Genomic DNA, 16,848 nt, shown 5'->3' with positions numbered 1-16,848 from the left:
GAAAATGGGAAGTAGCCTTGAATGCATTGGCACAGGAGACAACTTCCTGAATAGAACACCAGTAGTAGCACAGACACTGAGATCAATAATTAATAAATGGGACCTCCTGAAACTAAAAACCTTCTGTAAGGCAAAGGACACTGTAGATAGGACAAAATGACAGCATATCAAATGGGAAAAGATCTTCACCAACCCCACATGACAGAGAGCTAATCTCCAAAATATATAAAGAACTAAAGAAACAAGATATCCAAATAATCCAATTAAAAATGGGGTACAGATCTAAACAGAGATTTCTCAACAGAAGAATCTCAAATGGTGGTGCAATGCTTAAAGAATTGTGAAGCAAGCCAGGCAGTGGTGGCACACACCTTTAATCCTAGCACTTGGGAGACAGAGGCAGGCAGATCTCTGTGAGTTTGAGGCCAGCCTAGGCTACAGAGTGAGTTCCAGGAAAGTTTCCAAAGCTACACAGAGAAACCTTGTCTCAGAAAAAGAGAAGAAAAGAAATGTGCAGCATCCTTAGCCATCAGGGGAATGCAAATCAAAATAACTTTGAGATTCTATCTTACACCAGACAGAATGACTAAAATCAAAATGACAGCTTATGCTGGTGGTAGTGTAAACTTGTACAGTCACTTTGGAAATCAATATGGTGGTTTCTCAGAAAACTGGCAATCAGTCTACCTCAAGACCCAGATATACCACTCTTGAGCATATAACCAAAGGAAGCTCAATTGTATCACAAAGATACTTGCTCAACTATGTTCATAGCAGCATTATTTGTAATAACCAGAATTTGGAAACAACCTTGATGCCTCTCAACTGAAAATGGATAAGGAAAAAATGGTACATTTAAGCAATGGAGTATTACCAAGCTGTTAAAAACAATGACATTATGAAATTTGCAGGCAAATGGCTGGAATTAAAAAAAAAATCATCCTGAGTAAGGTAACCCAAACCCAGAAAGACAAACATGGTATGTACTCACTCATAAGTGGATATTAGCTAAAAAGTGAAGGATAACCATGTTACAAAGGGGGACACATGGATTTCCCTGGGAAGGAGAAATAGAAGAGATCGCCTGGGTAGACTGTGGGCAGGTGGGAATGGGAACATGAGGGATTGGGTTGAAGGGTGGGTTGTTGTGGGATGTTCTGTATGCTGTAAAAATGTGTTACTATGATTGACTGATAAATAAAACACTGATTGGCCAGTAGCCAGGCAGGAAGTAAAGTATAGGTGTGACAAAGAGAGAGCAGAATGCTTGGAGGTGGAAGGCGGAGTGAAGAGATGCCAGCCCACCCTCCAAGGAACAACATGTAAGAAACTGATAATGCATGAGCCATGTGGCAAGGTATAGATTTATAGAAATTGGTTAATTTAAGATAAAAAAAACTAGATAGCAAGAAGCCTGAGTCATTAGACCAAATAGTTTAAATAATGTAAGTGTCTGTGTGTTTATTTGAGTCTGAGTGAATGCTGGAGATAACTCCAGCTACAGCAGGTAGAGGAGGAGAGTAAAATGAAAGAGATGTCTCAGTAGGGGTTGGTATTTCAGGGTCAGGTAGAAACCTGACACAAGGGAAACTCACACAAATCTACAGGCATGACCCCTGCTAAGACTTCTAGCAATTGTGGAAAGGAAGCCTGAACTAGCCCTCTCCAGTGATCAGACTGGTGACTATTCCTGTTGTCACCTGAGACCTTTGTCCAGTAAAGGATAAAAAAGATGCAGAAATCCACAGCCAAGCACTTGGCTGAGCCTGAGGAATCCTGCTGAGGAGAGGGAGGAAGGAATTTAAGAGCCACGGGGGCCAGGGCCATCACAGAGGAACCCACAGAAGCAACTGCCCTGCTCATGGAAGCTCACAGACTATGAACCAATGGCTAGGGAGCCTGCATGGGACCAGCCTGGGCCCTCTGTGTATGTATGATGGTTGTGTGGCTTGGTCTACTTGCTGTACTCCTGGCTTTGACTGGCTTTTGGGAACCTGCTCCTAATGCTAGGTGCTTTGCTCAGCCTTAATACAAGGAGAGGAGCTTAGTCCTACCTCAACTTGATATGCCATGTTTTGTCAGCACCAATTGGAGGCCTGTCTCTTTCTGAACAGAGGTGGGGGAGGGGTGGATTAGGGAGTGAGACGGGGAGATGGGGAAAGGATATGGGAGGAAGGGTTAGGGAAAGTTGGAGTCAGTATGTAAAATAAATGAGAAACGTTCATTAATTTTTTTTAAAAAGCTATACATAGTGATTTGGTTTTGATAATTAAAGTGCTGGGGAGGAGAGACAGGAGGATCTTGGGGTGCACCAGCCAAACTGTCTCGCCCAAAGTCCAGAGACCTCATCTCAAAATATAAAGAGAACAATTGAGGGAGATGCCTGATGTTGAACTCTGGCTTCCATATGCCCATGCCTGCATCTGTGCACACACACACACACACACACACACACACACGCACGCACGCACGCACGCACACACAGAGCCATCTTTGAAGGATGCAGGAGAATCAATTCAATAGTCAGTATGAGATGGGAATCAGTGATTTTTTCCTGAATTTACTGTAGGAACTCTTCTTCAAGGCCATGAGGTTTGATGAAGCTTACCAAAAAAAGTTTTCTAGATTATAAATGAGGAGGGAATGACAGAGTTAAAATACTGTCAGATAAAACCAGATTGGCCAAAACCGGTATGTTAGTGATCACTAGAGGTGATAGAGATGTTGGAATTTACTACATTTTTTTCTCTGTATTTGGTAGATTTGAAGTTTTCCTTAAAACAAATACAAGAGATATTATGAAATAATTTTTGTTTGGCTTAGAAGCCAGTCTAGCTATCACTTGATGCCATTCCTGGTTTGATAATTTTTATCGTCTATGAAGATGAGGTAAATAGTTAATAATGTTAGGAAATGTACTCAGAGAGCAACACAGACTACATAATCACTTTTAAAGCTTTATTTCTCTGTGGTCATATGAAGAAGTGGGAATTGCAAATTGTCTTCAAAGATTTCTAAAAGTAACTCTTATTTAAAATAACCTTAAGCAAGTCTACTTTTCAATTTTTTCATTAGTGTGTATTCATTGTACATGGTACTGTGTTACATAATGATGTTTTCATACAAGTATATACTTTAGGTCTATTCCTCCTGAACTATTTTCCTTTCCTTTTCTCACTAGCACAAGAGACAGTGTTATATATTTCACTAAGAAAAGAAATTGACTGAAATGTTCCCAACCTTTAAACGTCATCATGTTTCCAGTGAATGAGCCAACCAGGATCCTGGCACCAAAAGAGTCCTTGGACCAAGCTGGGTAATCTTCACCAACGATTTTGATGTTCCTACTCAGTATCCCAACATCAGCTGCTAATGTGTAGCTCTGGCCAGTTTCAAGGATCTGCTGTCTTTCAGCTGCCAACAGAAAGATGGGTCATTGTCAACACTAGGAAATATTTGTTTATTAGTTTCTTTATAATTCATAAGATAAACAACTTTCTAACATGCCAAATGTTGACACAAATGTATAAATTGATTGGATACACTGTTTCAACAGAGATATGTGGCAAATTGAAATTAAGGTGCTATTTCTTTTATATACTAATGCATCCATGATACAGCATCTATTTATATAATAAAATTATTAAAATTAGAAAGTATAGAGTTATTGTTTTCCTCTCTTTTTCCTTTGTTTCTCTAGACAGTTTTATACTTTTGTAAAATCTATGAAGCACAAATGTGAAAAAAATCCAGTATTGTTTTTTCTGAGACTGACTTAATTTGCTCAACCTGTCTGTTTCCAGTTGCATCAGTGTTCCTGAAAGCAACATAACTTGATTCTTCTTTATGGCTGAAAAGTTTGCCGAATATATACACCATATTTTTTCCTTATCTATTTTTCTGTTGAGGAATACCTAGGATTGTTCTTGGACTGAATTATTATGAATAGTGAGAAAAGGAAAGGAAAATAGTACAGGAGAAATAGACTTAAAGTACATTATATACTTGTATTAAAGCATTATATAACACAGTACCATGTACAATGAATACACACTAATGAAAATTTGAAATTTTAAATAAGAGTTACTTTTAGAAATCTTTGAAGACAGTTTGCAATTATATCAAGTTATACATGAAAATATTGTTGCAATGCTATTTGAAATATTTGTTTTAATTTTAGTCAATGAGGAGACAGAGTTATTTTAAAACTGAGTAGAACTGATAGTATTTTTTCCAGATCCTAGTCCTGGGATTGCTCTACTTTCCCATACATATTGCATATGAACCAGAATTCTATAAAAATATGTAGTAGTGTATCAAATACAATTTACATAGTTTTGTTTTTATTTATATGTATGGGTGTTTTGCCTACATGTATGTTTGAGCACCACATGCATGTCTCTGTGCACTCAAGAGCCAGAAGAGGGTGTTGGATCCCCTGGAACTGGAGTTGTAGATGGTTATGAGTCACCAAGTGGGTGCTGGGAATTGAACCCCAAACTTCTGGAAGAGCAGCCAGTGCTTTCAACTGCTGAGCCATTTCTCCAGTCTTAAGGTAAAAGCGTTTAAAATTTCATGGTATATGAAGAATTACTTGGAAACTTAGAAAAGAAAAAGACAGGATCTTACTCCACTGGGTGTTACATAATAGGTATTTGTTGAATATTTGCTGAATGAGTAAATGATTGAATAAAAACATATATGGCAAGGATATTGGAATCCAAGACATAAACAGAAGAATCCACTCTGGCAAATGTTTGTTAAGTTTAATCAGAGAATTATAATTATAGGGCACATAACTAAATATGGACATTTCCAGACATTTTAATTAGATATGTGTTTGATTAAAGAGTAGCCACTTACCAAGGTGAGTGTAGGAAAGGCTATCATTGAGGACAAGAATTTTGTGCTCATGCAGAATTTTCACAATCCTTCTAGTCTCTGTCTGGTGTAAGTCATAGCTTGTGGTAGTTATCACAATATCTTCTCCCTCCTGAGAAAAATTCAAGTGCCAAAAGCAATTTAAAAAGTAGGTTTATGTTTCTTACTAACAATCATTAAACAATTCTAAATTTATGTCTTATTAGCAATCATGGTATTGCCAGAAATAATAAAGTATATATTTAAATGTCTAATTGTACTATTAATTCCTGAAAGAATTCTAGGGTATGACCTTCATACATATACCATGACGCATGCATACAACCCCATGCCCAGAAACACACATGTGCCATATCTTCCACCCTCAACCACCCCCACACAGAAACACATATACAATGAATAAATAAAATGTAAAAAAGTTTAAATTATGAGGTTACTACCATTCTCTCATTTACTGTAGATATTACTTGAATGTCATTGTGTTTCTAAGTTTATTTTCTTTCCAAATGCTTAACATATAACATTAAAATTACAAGTGATAAGGTAACCGAGATAACAGTAAAATATATCTGAAATACTTCTATTGTCTCTTTTGCAGGAATTTACAATTTACAAATATTTATAACCAATAGCTTACATATTTTTGTTTTATAACTAATGTACACATGATGCTCTTGATATGGTTTGAAGAACTTTTGACATCATGATTTTTAACTATTATCAGGACATTCCTTGCAAGCTGACTGAAAGAAATATACTTTTCATACTATTAATTACAGGAAGTAAACAGAAAAGAAACTGTTTCAAGTAGACTGATGGTATATTCTTCTTATAACATATAACTTGTTTTCTACCTGCCAATCCACAGCATCCCTCAGAGATAGGATTCTGGAGCCTGCCTCCGCAGTTTCTGACAGTTTAGTCTTATATATAGAAAGTGGACGTCCATGCAGGTCCAGCTCACCAAACACGCCTGAAAGAGAGAAGCGTTCCTACTTCCCACACTCTCCTGAGTTAGGCTCTAGCACAGAATGAAACTATTCACTGACGTATTTTAGTAAGCTATTAAACATTTGACAGTGAATGGAATGAATTGATTGAGGTTGGGTGTGCAAAAAGCATTGCCAGTTACAACCAGTAAACCCAGAATGGAAGGATACAAGGAGGCTTACCACAATGTTATTGTGGAAACAAAAAAATTGGAATTAATGAAGATGTACATAAATGATTAAATATGTTTTAATTGTATTAATAGTGGGGAACAGTATTCTAAAAAAAGGAGAGTTTTGTCTGTTGGCACTGATTATCTGGACCATATATCCATAATATGTTGGCAAAGAAACAAAAAGTTGCATCATGATGCATTTATTTTAACCATGCTTTAATAAAAGGCAAACAAAATAATTATAAACAATATATGCACAAGAGGAATTGATTAAAATGAAAAGATACAGAGTTGTTACCTAATAGAAGTTTTCTTCAAGGTTAGAGCTGGAAAGATATAGACTTTTAATAACATTTTCTTTGATAGTCTTTTGTAATAACTGATATCATCATTTTAAAAAATAAACATAGAAAAATATCTTTAAGGTTGTGTTTGCCTGCCTCAGTATTGTAGTAATGTTCTTATGTGTCTCCTAACTGAATATGCAATAGTATTAATGAAGCAGCTGTTAATTACTCTTGTAAGACCTTTGCCTTCTAGATTTAAATAGGACTGTGCACAATGCTCCAATACCTCAGGGAAATTAAGCTCATCTGCAGTTGTAAGTGCATAACTGACAGCATAATCAACTGAGCCACAGAATGTTTATGAATACTGAAAATGGAATTATGTGTAGGGAAGTGGTCTTTTAGGGGGAAGGCACAAAATATGAAAAGTTATTATTGCTCTTTCATATCAAAGAAGGCACCAGTCTAGAGAAATAATATACATATATAGAGCTTTACTAAATTTAGTTTTGTAATAACTTATGTTTTGATTTGAAGTATATATATATTTATCTATGTCAGTTACTAAATTGTAATGTGATATTAATATTTTAAAATCTCTGATCCTCATGTGTTTAGTATAAATGAATGGCTATAAAAGATTGCACTGCCATACTATCATGAGCTAAGTACTTTAGTGCTGTGTATTTTGAAATAGACTAAGAAAAAAGACAAGAGACATTTAGTATATGACAACACATACCTAAGACTTTTGCCCCTTGATTTGGTCCTTCCGGAAAAGCCCATTCTGGGGTGGAATGATTTCCTCGAAGAACAATCTGTAATTCTCCTTTAAAAGGGCTATCTTCCCAGCCACCAATTAATCTACCTCCCTGCAGTGAAGCAGAAAATTGTTAGTACTTAAAAAATATTAAGCAGGAGAAAAAAATCACCCATAAAAAAGAAGACAGAAGCCTCCCTAATAAATGGAGGGATTTTGTTAGATCAGTCTTGTAGCTGGAAGTGACTTTAACCCTTAGCCTTAGGATAGATAGTCTAAATGCCTTTTCAAAGTCATATTCAATATCTATTTACTGTCAGAATCAGACCTAGAACTAAGATCTCCCAAGATCTAAACTAGTGATGTTTGAACAGATTACACTGTAGTTGGATGTGTAGGTTATGCACAATATACTCCTAATACTCTGTCTAATACCAATCAAGGGCCATCATTGCTAATGATGGCTGTAATCAAATAAGCCTAATGTAAGACTTCATCTATATTAATTATAAACTTTAGCCTTCATACTAAACCCATGAATTGGTATTTTTATTTTTGTTTCATAGGTGAGGAAACTGATACTGAAATGTAGGTGGTCAGACAACTTATCCAACATTACCCACCAATAAACAGTAGAGTAAGAGGACAGATGTGACGTTATTCCCCAAGGCCAGACATCTGTCCAAAATCTTATGCTCTGTAAAGCATCAAAAGGAGTTTCTGTTCTTTTTACTTCCATTAAATGTCTAACAAATTCTTTTTAATACAACATTTTTATTAATTCTTTGGGAATATCATATAATGTTTTGTATCCTATTCACCTCCCACACCTCCCTCTAACTCCTGTTCATTCAGATCCACTCCTACCTCCTGCTCACAAATTCATGGGTTTTTCCCTCATTTTTATAAATCGCCCACCCAAACCAATTTGTGCCCATATACTCATGGGTACGGGGCCATCTACTGGAGCATGTTAATCTGATCAACAACCTGTTTTGGGGAGCGAAGGCCTAAGGGGTGAACCTACTATTACTATGCAGCTAAATGGACATAGTATCAGACCACTATCTACATTTATATCTCTCTACCCATGGACTGTTAGTTCAGCTCTCAAATCTCATCAGAGAAGTTTATTTGTGCAATAAATGCTCTTCAAAATAAATCCTTAATAGCTTTCTTGTTTTGTCATTCTTTTCTCATAGGTAGTAAGAGAATGACAAAGCAAGCTGATTAAGCTGTTGTAAGGTCAGGACCACCTGAGGGATATAGAATGCAGTAATTGCTCCAAGCAACTGAAGTCAACTGGTTATTCTTGTCTTCAAATCCCATCTATGTCCATTCATTTTTAAGAAATATTGTTCGTTTTCTTACAACAGTAGTGAAAATCTTTTCATATTTCTCTCTAGAACACCTAAGGATTTGTTGTGTGTTGGTGCGAACACATAGTTAAGCTTTATATAATACCAAGACAAATATTTTAACTAAAACAGGGACAAGAACACACTCAAGTGTACGCTGATGATTAATCCAGTAAGGAAGATGAAAGCATAATTTAAGAGAGCAGAAATACATTGGAGGTGTGTGACGCTTGCATTTTCTGGGCTACAACATCTCTCTCTCTCTCTCTCTCTCTCTCTCTCTCTCTCTCTCTCTCTCTCTCTTTAAATACCAATTCTTTAAATTTTCCTGTCAGAAATTAATAGGATTAATAGTATAAATGATAAGACCTCACTCCTACCTGCACTGATATGTAGGTGGCATTCAAAACAACTCTTCTATAAGAAGGGGCTGCAGATCCCACTTCAGATCTGTCTTCCATTTCTAGAACTCCCCATATAATGAGCTTTTCCATTGGGGGTATATCTATGTCAGCTACAATCCATGATCCTAAAAAACAATAAGAAACAATGCAACCCACACAGTGACGCTCATGACAAAACACTGACAAGCTCACTCCAGAGTCTCGTTTTTTTGAAGTGGGTGATTTCTTTCCACATGATTCCTGTATCTCACAGAATGTATAGGCTTGTTTTTAGTAGCTATTGTGAGTGTTTTGAAGCCGTGTGGCTATGTTTCTGAAACTGGCCTTGAACTCCTGTCATGAAGCAACAGTCTGTTCTTGGTCTTCTGAGTCTCAGGGAAAACAGGCAATGCCACCACACCCAGCTAATGTCATCAGATACAGAAAACCTGAAGATTGTGCTTCGTACCCAAGACACATCTCTTTACAGTTACTCTTCCCCAGCGTGTGGTGCTTAAAGACAAAGACATAACTCCTGGCACATTTGCTCCATTGCAGCATTAACGTTACCCAAACGCTAACATTTTACTTATGTATACTTATGTGTTTACCTTCAGGAATAACCACATTTGCTCCTGGGTAGGGTACAGTATAATTGTTCTCTGGGGATGATTGCCAAAAAGACTCATTTGACCATAAACTGAAAAGAAAAGTAATGTTTCCATTAATCGGCACCTTTTGCATTTAATAAGCACTTCCTTAAGGCACAGCAGCTCTTTAGATGTCTTGCAAATGGTAGAATGTGAATTAGATATTTAATAATTTTACTAACTAGCCAAGTTAATATGTACAATTAGTAGTATTCATAAAACATATATAAACCATGTACCTTTTTATTGAACAATATTACTTTTAAAAATTTGAACACTTTTCTTCACACTAAATCCTTATTATGACACATGCCAATTTAACTAAACTAATTTAATTTAATTCAAGAGATACCAGTTATTCCATTTTGTTATAAGATTTGGCCATAGGAAATTGAATATCAGGGCATCCTGTATCAGTTTAATGGGGTCCCTGGCAAATGGTGCTATTTCACCAAGTACACTTTGAGAACATATTTGGGTAGATTCTGTGAATGGGAGGAAATGAAGAATGATCTTTTAATTGCAAAGGATAAATTGAGGTTATGTCCTGGGCAGTGGCAGTGTAGGGATTTGGGGTGAAAGGTTTGTACCCAGAATGATTGCTACATCAAAATGAAATAAACATGGAAAGCACACTGGGAAGAAAGGGCCTTGGTCTTTTTGTAATTGTGCCTTCTAGAAACTACTGGCTAATGAAAATTTTCCTAAGGGATGTAATTATAAAGTTGATATCTTCTTTCTGGAAATAACTAGTACTGAAATATAAGAGAGCCATTTATACACTACTTAAAATGTGATGATTCATATGGTTAAAAAAAAGTAGAGACCTGTAAAATCTGATAAGATGGAAGAAAAAAACTTTAACTAGAAGAAAAAAATTTGAAATCAATACTTGAAAAAAATTAAAAGTTCTCTTATGAGTTTAACATGATATCCATCAAAATTGACACCACCCAAGACAACTTGGTAATAATGAAGATGCTTAGTTTCTGATGCTAGACTGGACATGCCATGAGCCAGTTCAGAGAACTCATACAACTCACTTATGTCACTGGACTTCATCATTCCCACCTGTGTAATAAAGGACTTGGGACAGCTCTCACAATCCAAATTAACTCTCTTGTAATATAAGACTGTCAATAACTTCTGCACCCAATTTTTATGAGCTTTCTCCATTTTTTCATGGGGAGTAGGAGTAGATTACAAAATGAGGAAAGTATGGGTATGGATGTATTTTTGTGAACCAAAAGTCACTGGGCAGGAGGAAGGTAGTTTCATCTCACCCAGGAGAGATTTATGAAAAAGATTGAACAAGAGACATCAAAGATGTTAGCTGAAGAAGGCCTATGTACTTGTAAGTGACTGGTCGTTTCCTGGGAATTGGTTTTCTTGATGGTGGATGAACAGGAAAGCAGTCTTGGAGAACGCAGCAGTAAGCTTGGAAATTAATGATCACATCTTTCACATCAGGATCGAGCGTCCCAGGAATGGGCTGGCTCTGAGGAAGGTCACTTCTCCCTGACACTGAAGCAACATGGCTTAAATGAACATATTAACATAATGATTACAGTACTTAAATCTATACAACGTATAGCTTATTTAGCATAGGTAGCATTTTGGAAATATCACTCACTCATAAACAGAAAGTAGACACTGAGAAACTTCAACAAAACAGGTATCATTTTGAGAGATGAAATATTCAGGAGAATGAAAATATCTTAATAAAAATGAATTCCTGAAGGGGTGAGAGAGATAGCTCAGATGTTAAGAACATGGAATTACTCTTCCAGAGGACCCAGATTTGATCCCAGAACCCACATGGCAGCTCACAACTGTCTGTAACTATGGTTCTAGGGATCTGATGCCCCTCTCTGGCCTCTGTGAGCATAAGGAAACCACATAGAACACATACACACATGTAAGCACAACATAAAAATAAACATATACACATACACATAAAATAAAATAAGAGTGCTTTAAAATAAGCTTAATTTCATTTTATTTTATTTTTTTTGTCTTCTGATTTCTGGTTTTTGGGGACAGGATATTTCCATGTTGCCCAGGCTGTCTTGGAACTCTCTCTGTGGACCAGGATGGCCTCAAACTCAGACTTGCCTGCCTCTGCCTCCTGAGTGCTGGGATTAAAGGCATGTACCCCCACTGCCTTTTTATTCTAAATAATTTTATTTTCTAAAACTATTTTTAAATATTAATGGAATGTATATCAGCTGCCATTATATTAACTACCTCTAATTCTGTGAAACAAAGTAGTCAGAACCTTGTGGGATTATACAAGTATTATCTTCAAAACTAAATCACAAGCTTTTAAATTAAAGGCCTGTTCCAACACAAATTTTATGTCTAGTGTTTTTATTAAACAAATATTTATTAGGTTCTGATAACACAGGCTACTCTATGTCACATATTTCTATTAGGATATTGTTCTTATCCTTAGGTTAAAAAAAATCACTCTGTGTAATGAATACATACCCAAGTAATAGAGAGTGCTGGTATTTGCTTCAAGATGCCAGTCTCCATTCTTGCTAGTATTCCAGTTCAATGGGTTTGAGGAACCATTCCTCAGATCAACCACATTAAACACATCAGGGTTTTGAGTAAAGTTATGTGATATAATGACATAGTCTTCTTCCTAAGATAGTTGCAGAAGAGTGTGGCTTAATTTATCTAGAAATACGTTGCATATTACGACTTGATTTTAATGTTGTGCACGTAGCCCGTGTAGTGTTACAACCACTGGTTTACCTTTCAATTGGCATTTATGTGTTTAACTTGTTGCAGATCTCTGTCAACAATGCTAGTTCCACCATCAAGGAAAGAAGAGGATATCTCTTCTTTCTCTTTCTTATTCTTTTTTTCTCTCTCCATACACATGTTCAGGTTCTCCACTCACATGTACATATGGATGTATATATTTCACACACATATGTTTTTAAGATATGTGCCTTTTTCTATGATACTTTAAAATTTTAAAAATAATGCTAGATATTGTTTCTGGGCCACACAAATATATAGCATCAGTAGAAGAACGTAGGAGGAATCACTTCAAGATGCTGATTGCAATTACTGAACACTAGAGAACTGAGGTCATAGTATGGAGTGCCTACTCTCTCTACAAACTTCTATTTCTCTTCAAAGGTTGTCAGTATTTGAAAATATGATGATAGAGATATGTGGTTGTAATACAAATACTGTATTCTGTAAATAATTTTCTCTATTGAGTTCATGATACAAATAAACCCTTAACTGATACTTGGGACTCAATAAGTGTAAGTTATTACCACAGTAATAAGGACAAAGGCAGGCAGGCAGGCAAAAGCATAATATGGGAACATGCCAAAACCTGCCTCCTTCTTAGATTTAGAGTGAGTGGATCATACAGGGAGCATCAAGCGACTTTAAAAGATTGATTTGTGAAGTAAGAGCATTCTGTGTTGAGAAATGACTGACTAAGGTGAATGAAATGGCCCAATGGATAAGAATGCTTGGTGTGGAAGTAGGATGACTAGAGCTCTGATTCCAATGCCCCATATAAAACCCAAGAGTGGGGCTAGAGAGATGGCTCAGAGGTTAAGAGCACTGGCAGCTCTTCCAGAGGTCCTGAGTTCAATTCCCAGCAACCACATGGTGGCTTACAAGCATCTCTAATGAGGTCTGGTGCCCTCTTCTGGCCTGCAGGAGTATATGCAGCCAGATTATATACTGTATAATAAATAAATAAATCTTAAAAAAATCAAAAACAAAACAACAACAAAAAAACCTCATGGTGCCAATGTGTAAGCATGCAGACTGGAGGATTGCTGGGGCTTTCTGGCCTTGGGGCTAGCTCTGCAGGCTAAATAAGAAAGCCCATCTCAAGGGCAATCACCTATCTCAAGGGAATAAGGTAGAGACCGATAAAGACAGATATGCTCCCATCTGTACACACATATGCACATATACCACACATACATAAACTCACATGCATACACACCCATAAAAGGGAAGAAAAAAAAACATGAGTGTGTGAGAATAACAGCGTAGGCTGCTGTTTTGTTCTTTGTAGCTTAAATTTAAATAAATACATTGAAATAAATCTCTTTATTTACCTTAAATCCATAAAACGTTGATGTGTATGATATGTTGGTTAAGTGTTCCACACCTTTAAAATACCAGTTAATGTGATTTGCGTTTGGAATCAGAGCCATCCACCCAGACATATGGGTCAGCCGTTTCTTCTGAAAGGGAATGATGCTAGTGCCTATAAAAGAACATAAAATAAGCAGCAACCATTATCTACACCTTCATGAAATGCCTCTGCTTTTGAACAAGAGAAAATACAAAACTCTGTCTTCTGGTTGTGCCGGGACAGACAAGGAAGGAAGATGAAAGTAAGTCCATTCCTGTAATTATCTCTCTGGGGGACTGTGGAACCTTGGTGGTGGTGGCCTGTGTCACCCAGGGAAGAGCATGGTTTCTATGAGTCAGCCTATTTCCCATTAGCACTTCCTGATTCTGGCTTTCTCTGTCGTTCCTCACTTTACCCTTTCATGACAAGCCTGCTTATAAATTTTTAGAAATCCTTCTAAGGTGATACTTGCTACTATATACTTCATCTAGAAATAAAAATTTCCATATGAAGTCTGGGGACAGAAGCCTAATCTAAGTTACTTGAATAATTTACCTCTTCTTTCTTACTTTCTAGACCCTGACCAATTCAAAGAGCAAAAGTCACTTAACTGAGATGAAGGAACAGTGGCCATTTCAAAGCCCCAAATTTGTATGACCCCCATCTAGAAAGGGAACTCTAAAGGTGGGTGATAGATTGAGTCTTTGCTCAGTCTCAAACTGAGTCCAGGAGTGGGTCACAGGTATTTACCCAGTTTCAAAATGCACAGTAAAATAGGTGTAGAGTGTAGAGTTCTGTTTGAAACAAGGGAAGAACTTGGAATTTTTGCAAGGAACATCTTGAGAGGATCTGATGGGTGAAGAATAACAATATTCCAATATGTCAGTGTGGATTAGACTAGTCATAGGTACTTTTAGCAGTTAGCATATTGCTGGTATATTCATGGTATAAAAATTTCAAATGGAATAGGCTACTATTGAAATACCTGGTTTTTGTTTCAAATTATGTCATCTTATCAATATAGTTAAATAGGGGTTGGGGCATTTGGAAATACTGAGAGCATATTAAAGTGCCATTTTGTAATTATTTGCAAAGTGTTAAAGAATAATGTTAAATATTGATAACATAAAAAGACAGACAAGTGTATTTGATCCCTTTCTATAGTCATAATTCCTTATGTGTTTGGATTAGGCATTCACAGGTACAGATTTAGTTATCAAAATGCTGCATCATTTGACTTTACCTAGAAAATGTAAAGAATAACATTTGTAAATATTATAAAGATTTTTGTTTAGAAAATCCTTGATTCTCACAGGCTTTCACCCATTATGAGAATCTTCAGTCTATCATAACAGTATGTGGAAAAGAAAGCTCTTTCATTATAGACAAATATTTATTTTATACAGATAAGATATAATTTATGATGGTTCAACTTAATGAGTTATTTATTTTTAGTCTACAGTGGTATGTCATAAAATAGCAATAACTTACTATCAATTGATTACATTAGACATTGAAGCCATCATCATAAAACAGGCTTTGTGTTAGATGACTTTTCTGAACTTGGGGCAAATGCTCATGTCTGAGCATGGATAAAGTAAGCTAGAGTGAGCCCTCCTGTCTAGCAAATTACGTGTAGTAGATGCATTTTCAACTTTACTACATTGTCAACTAGGAACAGGTTTATCAGAATACAATCCATTAGAAGTCATAGAATATTAGTAATTTCTAAATAGATGGATAAAACGATAGGTGTAATAAGAGATAGATAAACGTGAAGCTTTGAGTTACTCAAGGTAAGCTAGCTAAGGTGTGAGAAAAAATATGCTTACAGAAAGCCCCACACTGGCTCGATGATCATTGAATAGAGAAAAAACCCATTAGTAAGGACTAAGAGAACTAAGAACCAGGCCTCTCAGACACTAACCAAGGAGATTGTCCTCCATAGACCAATGTGTGGAAGGTATAGTCTCCAGGTGAGTGTTATTGAAAAGCAATAGAACTTTGAAAAGGTGCAACCTCATGGGAAGTATTTGGATCATCAAGAACAGGCCCTCAAAAGGGAATGGGGGACAATGATTCAGTAGCTTTGTTCCATTATGTGTTCTTCACCAGGATACACTTTCGGGCCTTAGGCTCAAAAGCAACTGGGTTGCTGATCACAGACTGAAACTTCCAAAACCAAGCCAAGATAAATCTTTCTCCATACAAGTGAATTATTTTCTCAGACTTTTGTTATTATGGAGAGACGAGTGGCAGCACAACACACCATAAGGAACTGCAGAGGTCAGTGCAACAACCAAAGATTATGACATAGGAAAAGCAAGATTATGACCATGTCCCCATTTAGCTTTCCTTTTGGCTGAAAAACTGCATATGGATTGTGAATGATAATAAATTAATACAACCTAGTCGGGTAATGATGCCAAGCACAGCAAGTGTACTAAGGACAGTATTATTACGGCTACAAATCAACAGTCCACGACACTTCATATACATCTATTGACCTAGGAAATGCTCGACACATCATCTCATTCAGTAAGCATAACAAAAATTTGACTTCAGATTGATATATCTATCTTTACTGCCTTGCTCCAATGGCTATGGTAACTTTCCTGCTCTTTGTCATAATACTGTCTGGTGGCTCCTCAGTCAACAGAATATCATACATCTACTTATTGTCTCTCCAGTGCTCACTTTGAGTTGCTGGTCTCCTGCCTGGAATCTGACTGGTGAAAGTGTGCTCTTTGCAATGTTCAGAACACCATGAAGAAGATGATGATAAACATTTAGGAAAACAATGAAATCAGTGGTTTAACTGTTCCAATTCACTTACCGAAAGAGTCTGAGAGAACCACATCCTTTTCAAGTAAAGATACTGGAGTAGGCTTGTTGAATGCTAAACGGTGGAAACTGACTGAGGCATCACACACAGATCCAGGAAAACCAATGCTCCATGCAGCCTCTTGAGTGCAGTGTGAAGGGTCTAGTAGGGAGCTGTGTGGAATGACAGTGTGCCCTCTGTGCCCTGGGAAAGAAACAGAAGCAGCATGATTGCAGTTTTATGTAAGAAAATTAATAAAACTGATCTACAATTTATAGATCCTGTGACCACAATATTACCAGTAAATTCCAGAAACCTTGGTAGTGGTTTCTGTTTGCAAGAGACAAGGACGCATATGTTTCATGGCAGACTTTTTCTGTCAAGGGACTCACCACAAATGTGTTCGAAACACAA

At 36.7% G+C, this 16,848-nt stretch overlaps 1 protein-coding gene across 1 annotated transcript in view; it reads right to left on the bottom strand.

The window, feature by feature from the left end:
• Pkhd1l1 (PKHD1 like 1) overlaps window positions 1-16,848 on the bottom strand; it is a 158,587-nt gene that overhangs the window by 50,922 nt on the left and 90,817 nt on the right. The window contains exons 50-59 of the mRNA XM_036207672.1: window positions 16,447-16,638; window positions 13,591-13,742; window positions 11,975-12,134; window positions 10,837-11,008; window positions 9,446-9,534; window positions 8,832-8,980; window positions 7,076-7,205; window positions 5,736-5,854; window positions 4,864-4,993; window positions 3,241-3,414 (exon numbers count right to left, since the gene is read on the bottom strand). Of these exons, the coding sequence (XP_036063565.1) occupies window positions 3,241-3,414; window positions 4,864-4,993; window positions 5,736-5,854; window positions 7,076-7,205; window positions 8,832-8,980; window positions 9,446-9,534; window positions 10,837-11,008; window positions 11,975-12,134; window positions 13,591-13,742; window positions 16,447-16,638 (1,467 nt within the window). The remainder of the gene's footprint in view (window positions 1-3,240; window positions 3,415-4,863; window positions 4,994-5,735; window positions 5,855-7,075; window positions 7,206-8,831; window positions 8,981-9,445; window positions 9,535-10,836; window positions 11,009-11,974; window positions 12,135-13,590; window positions 13,743-16,446; window positions 16,639-16,848) is intronic.

Source organism: Onychomys torridus, chromosome 16, assembly GCF_903995425.1.
Source record: "Onychomys torridus chromosome 16, mOncTor1.1, whole genome shotgun sequence".
Taxonomy (NCBI): domain Eukaryota; kingdom Metazoa; phylum Chordata; class Mammalia; order Rodentia; family Cricetidae; genus Onychomys; species Onychomys torridus.
Note: the sequence above shows the minus strand (reverse complement) of the source record. Positions and strands in the feature narration are given on the sequence as shown.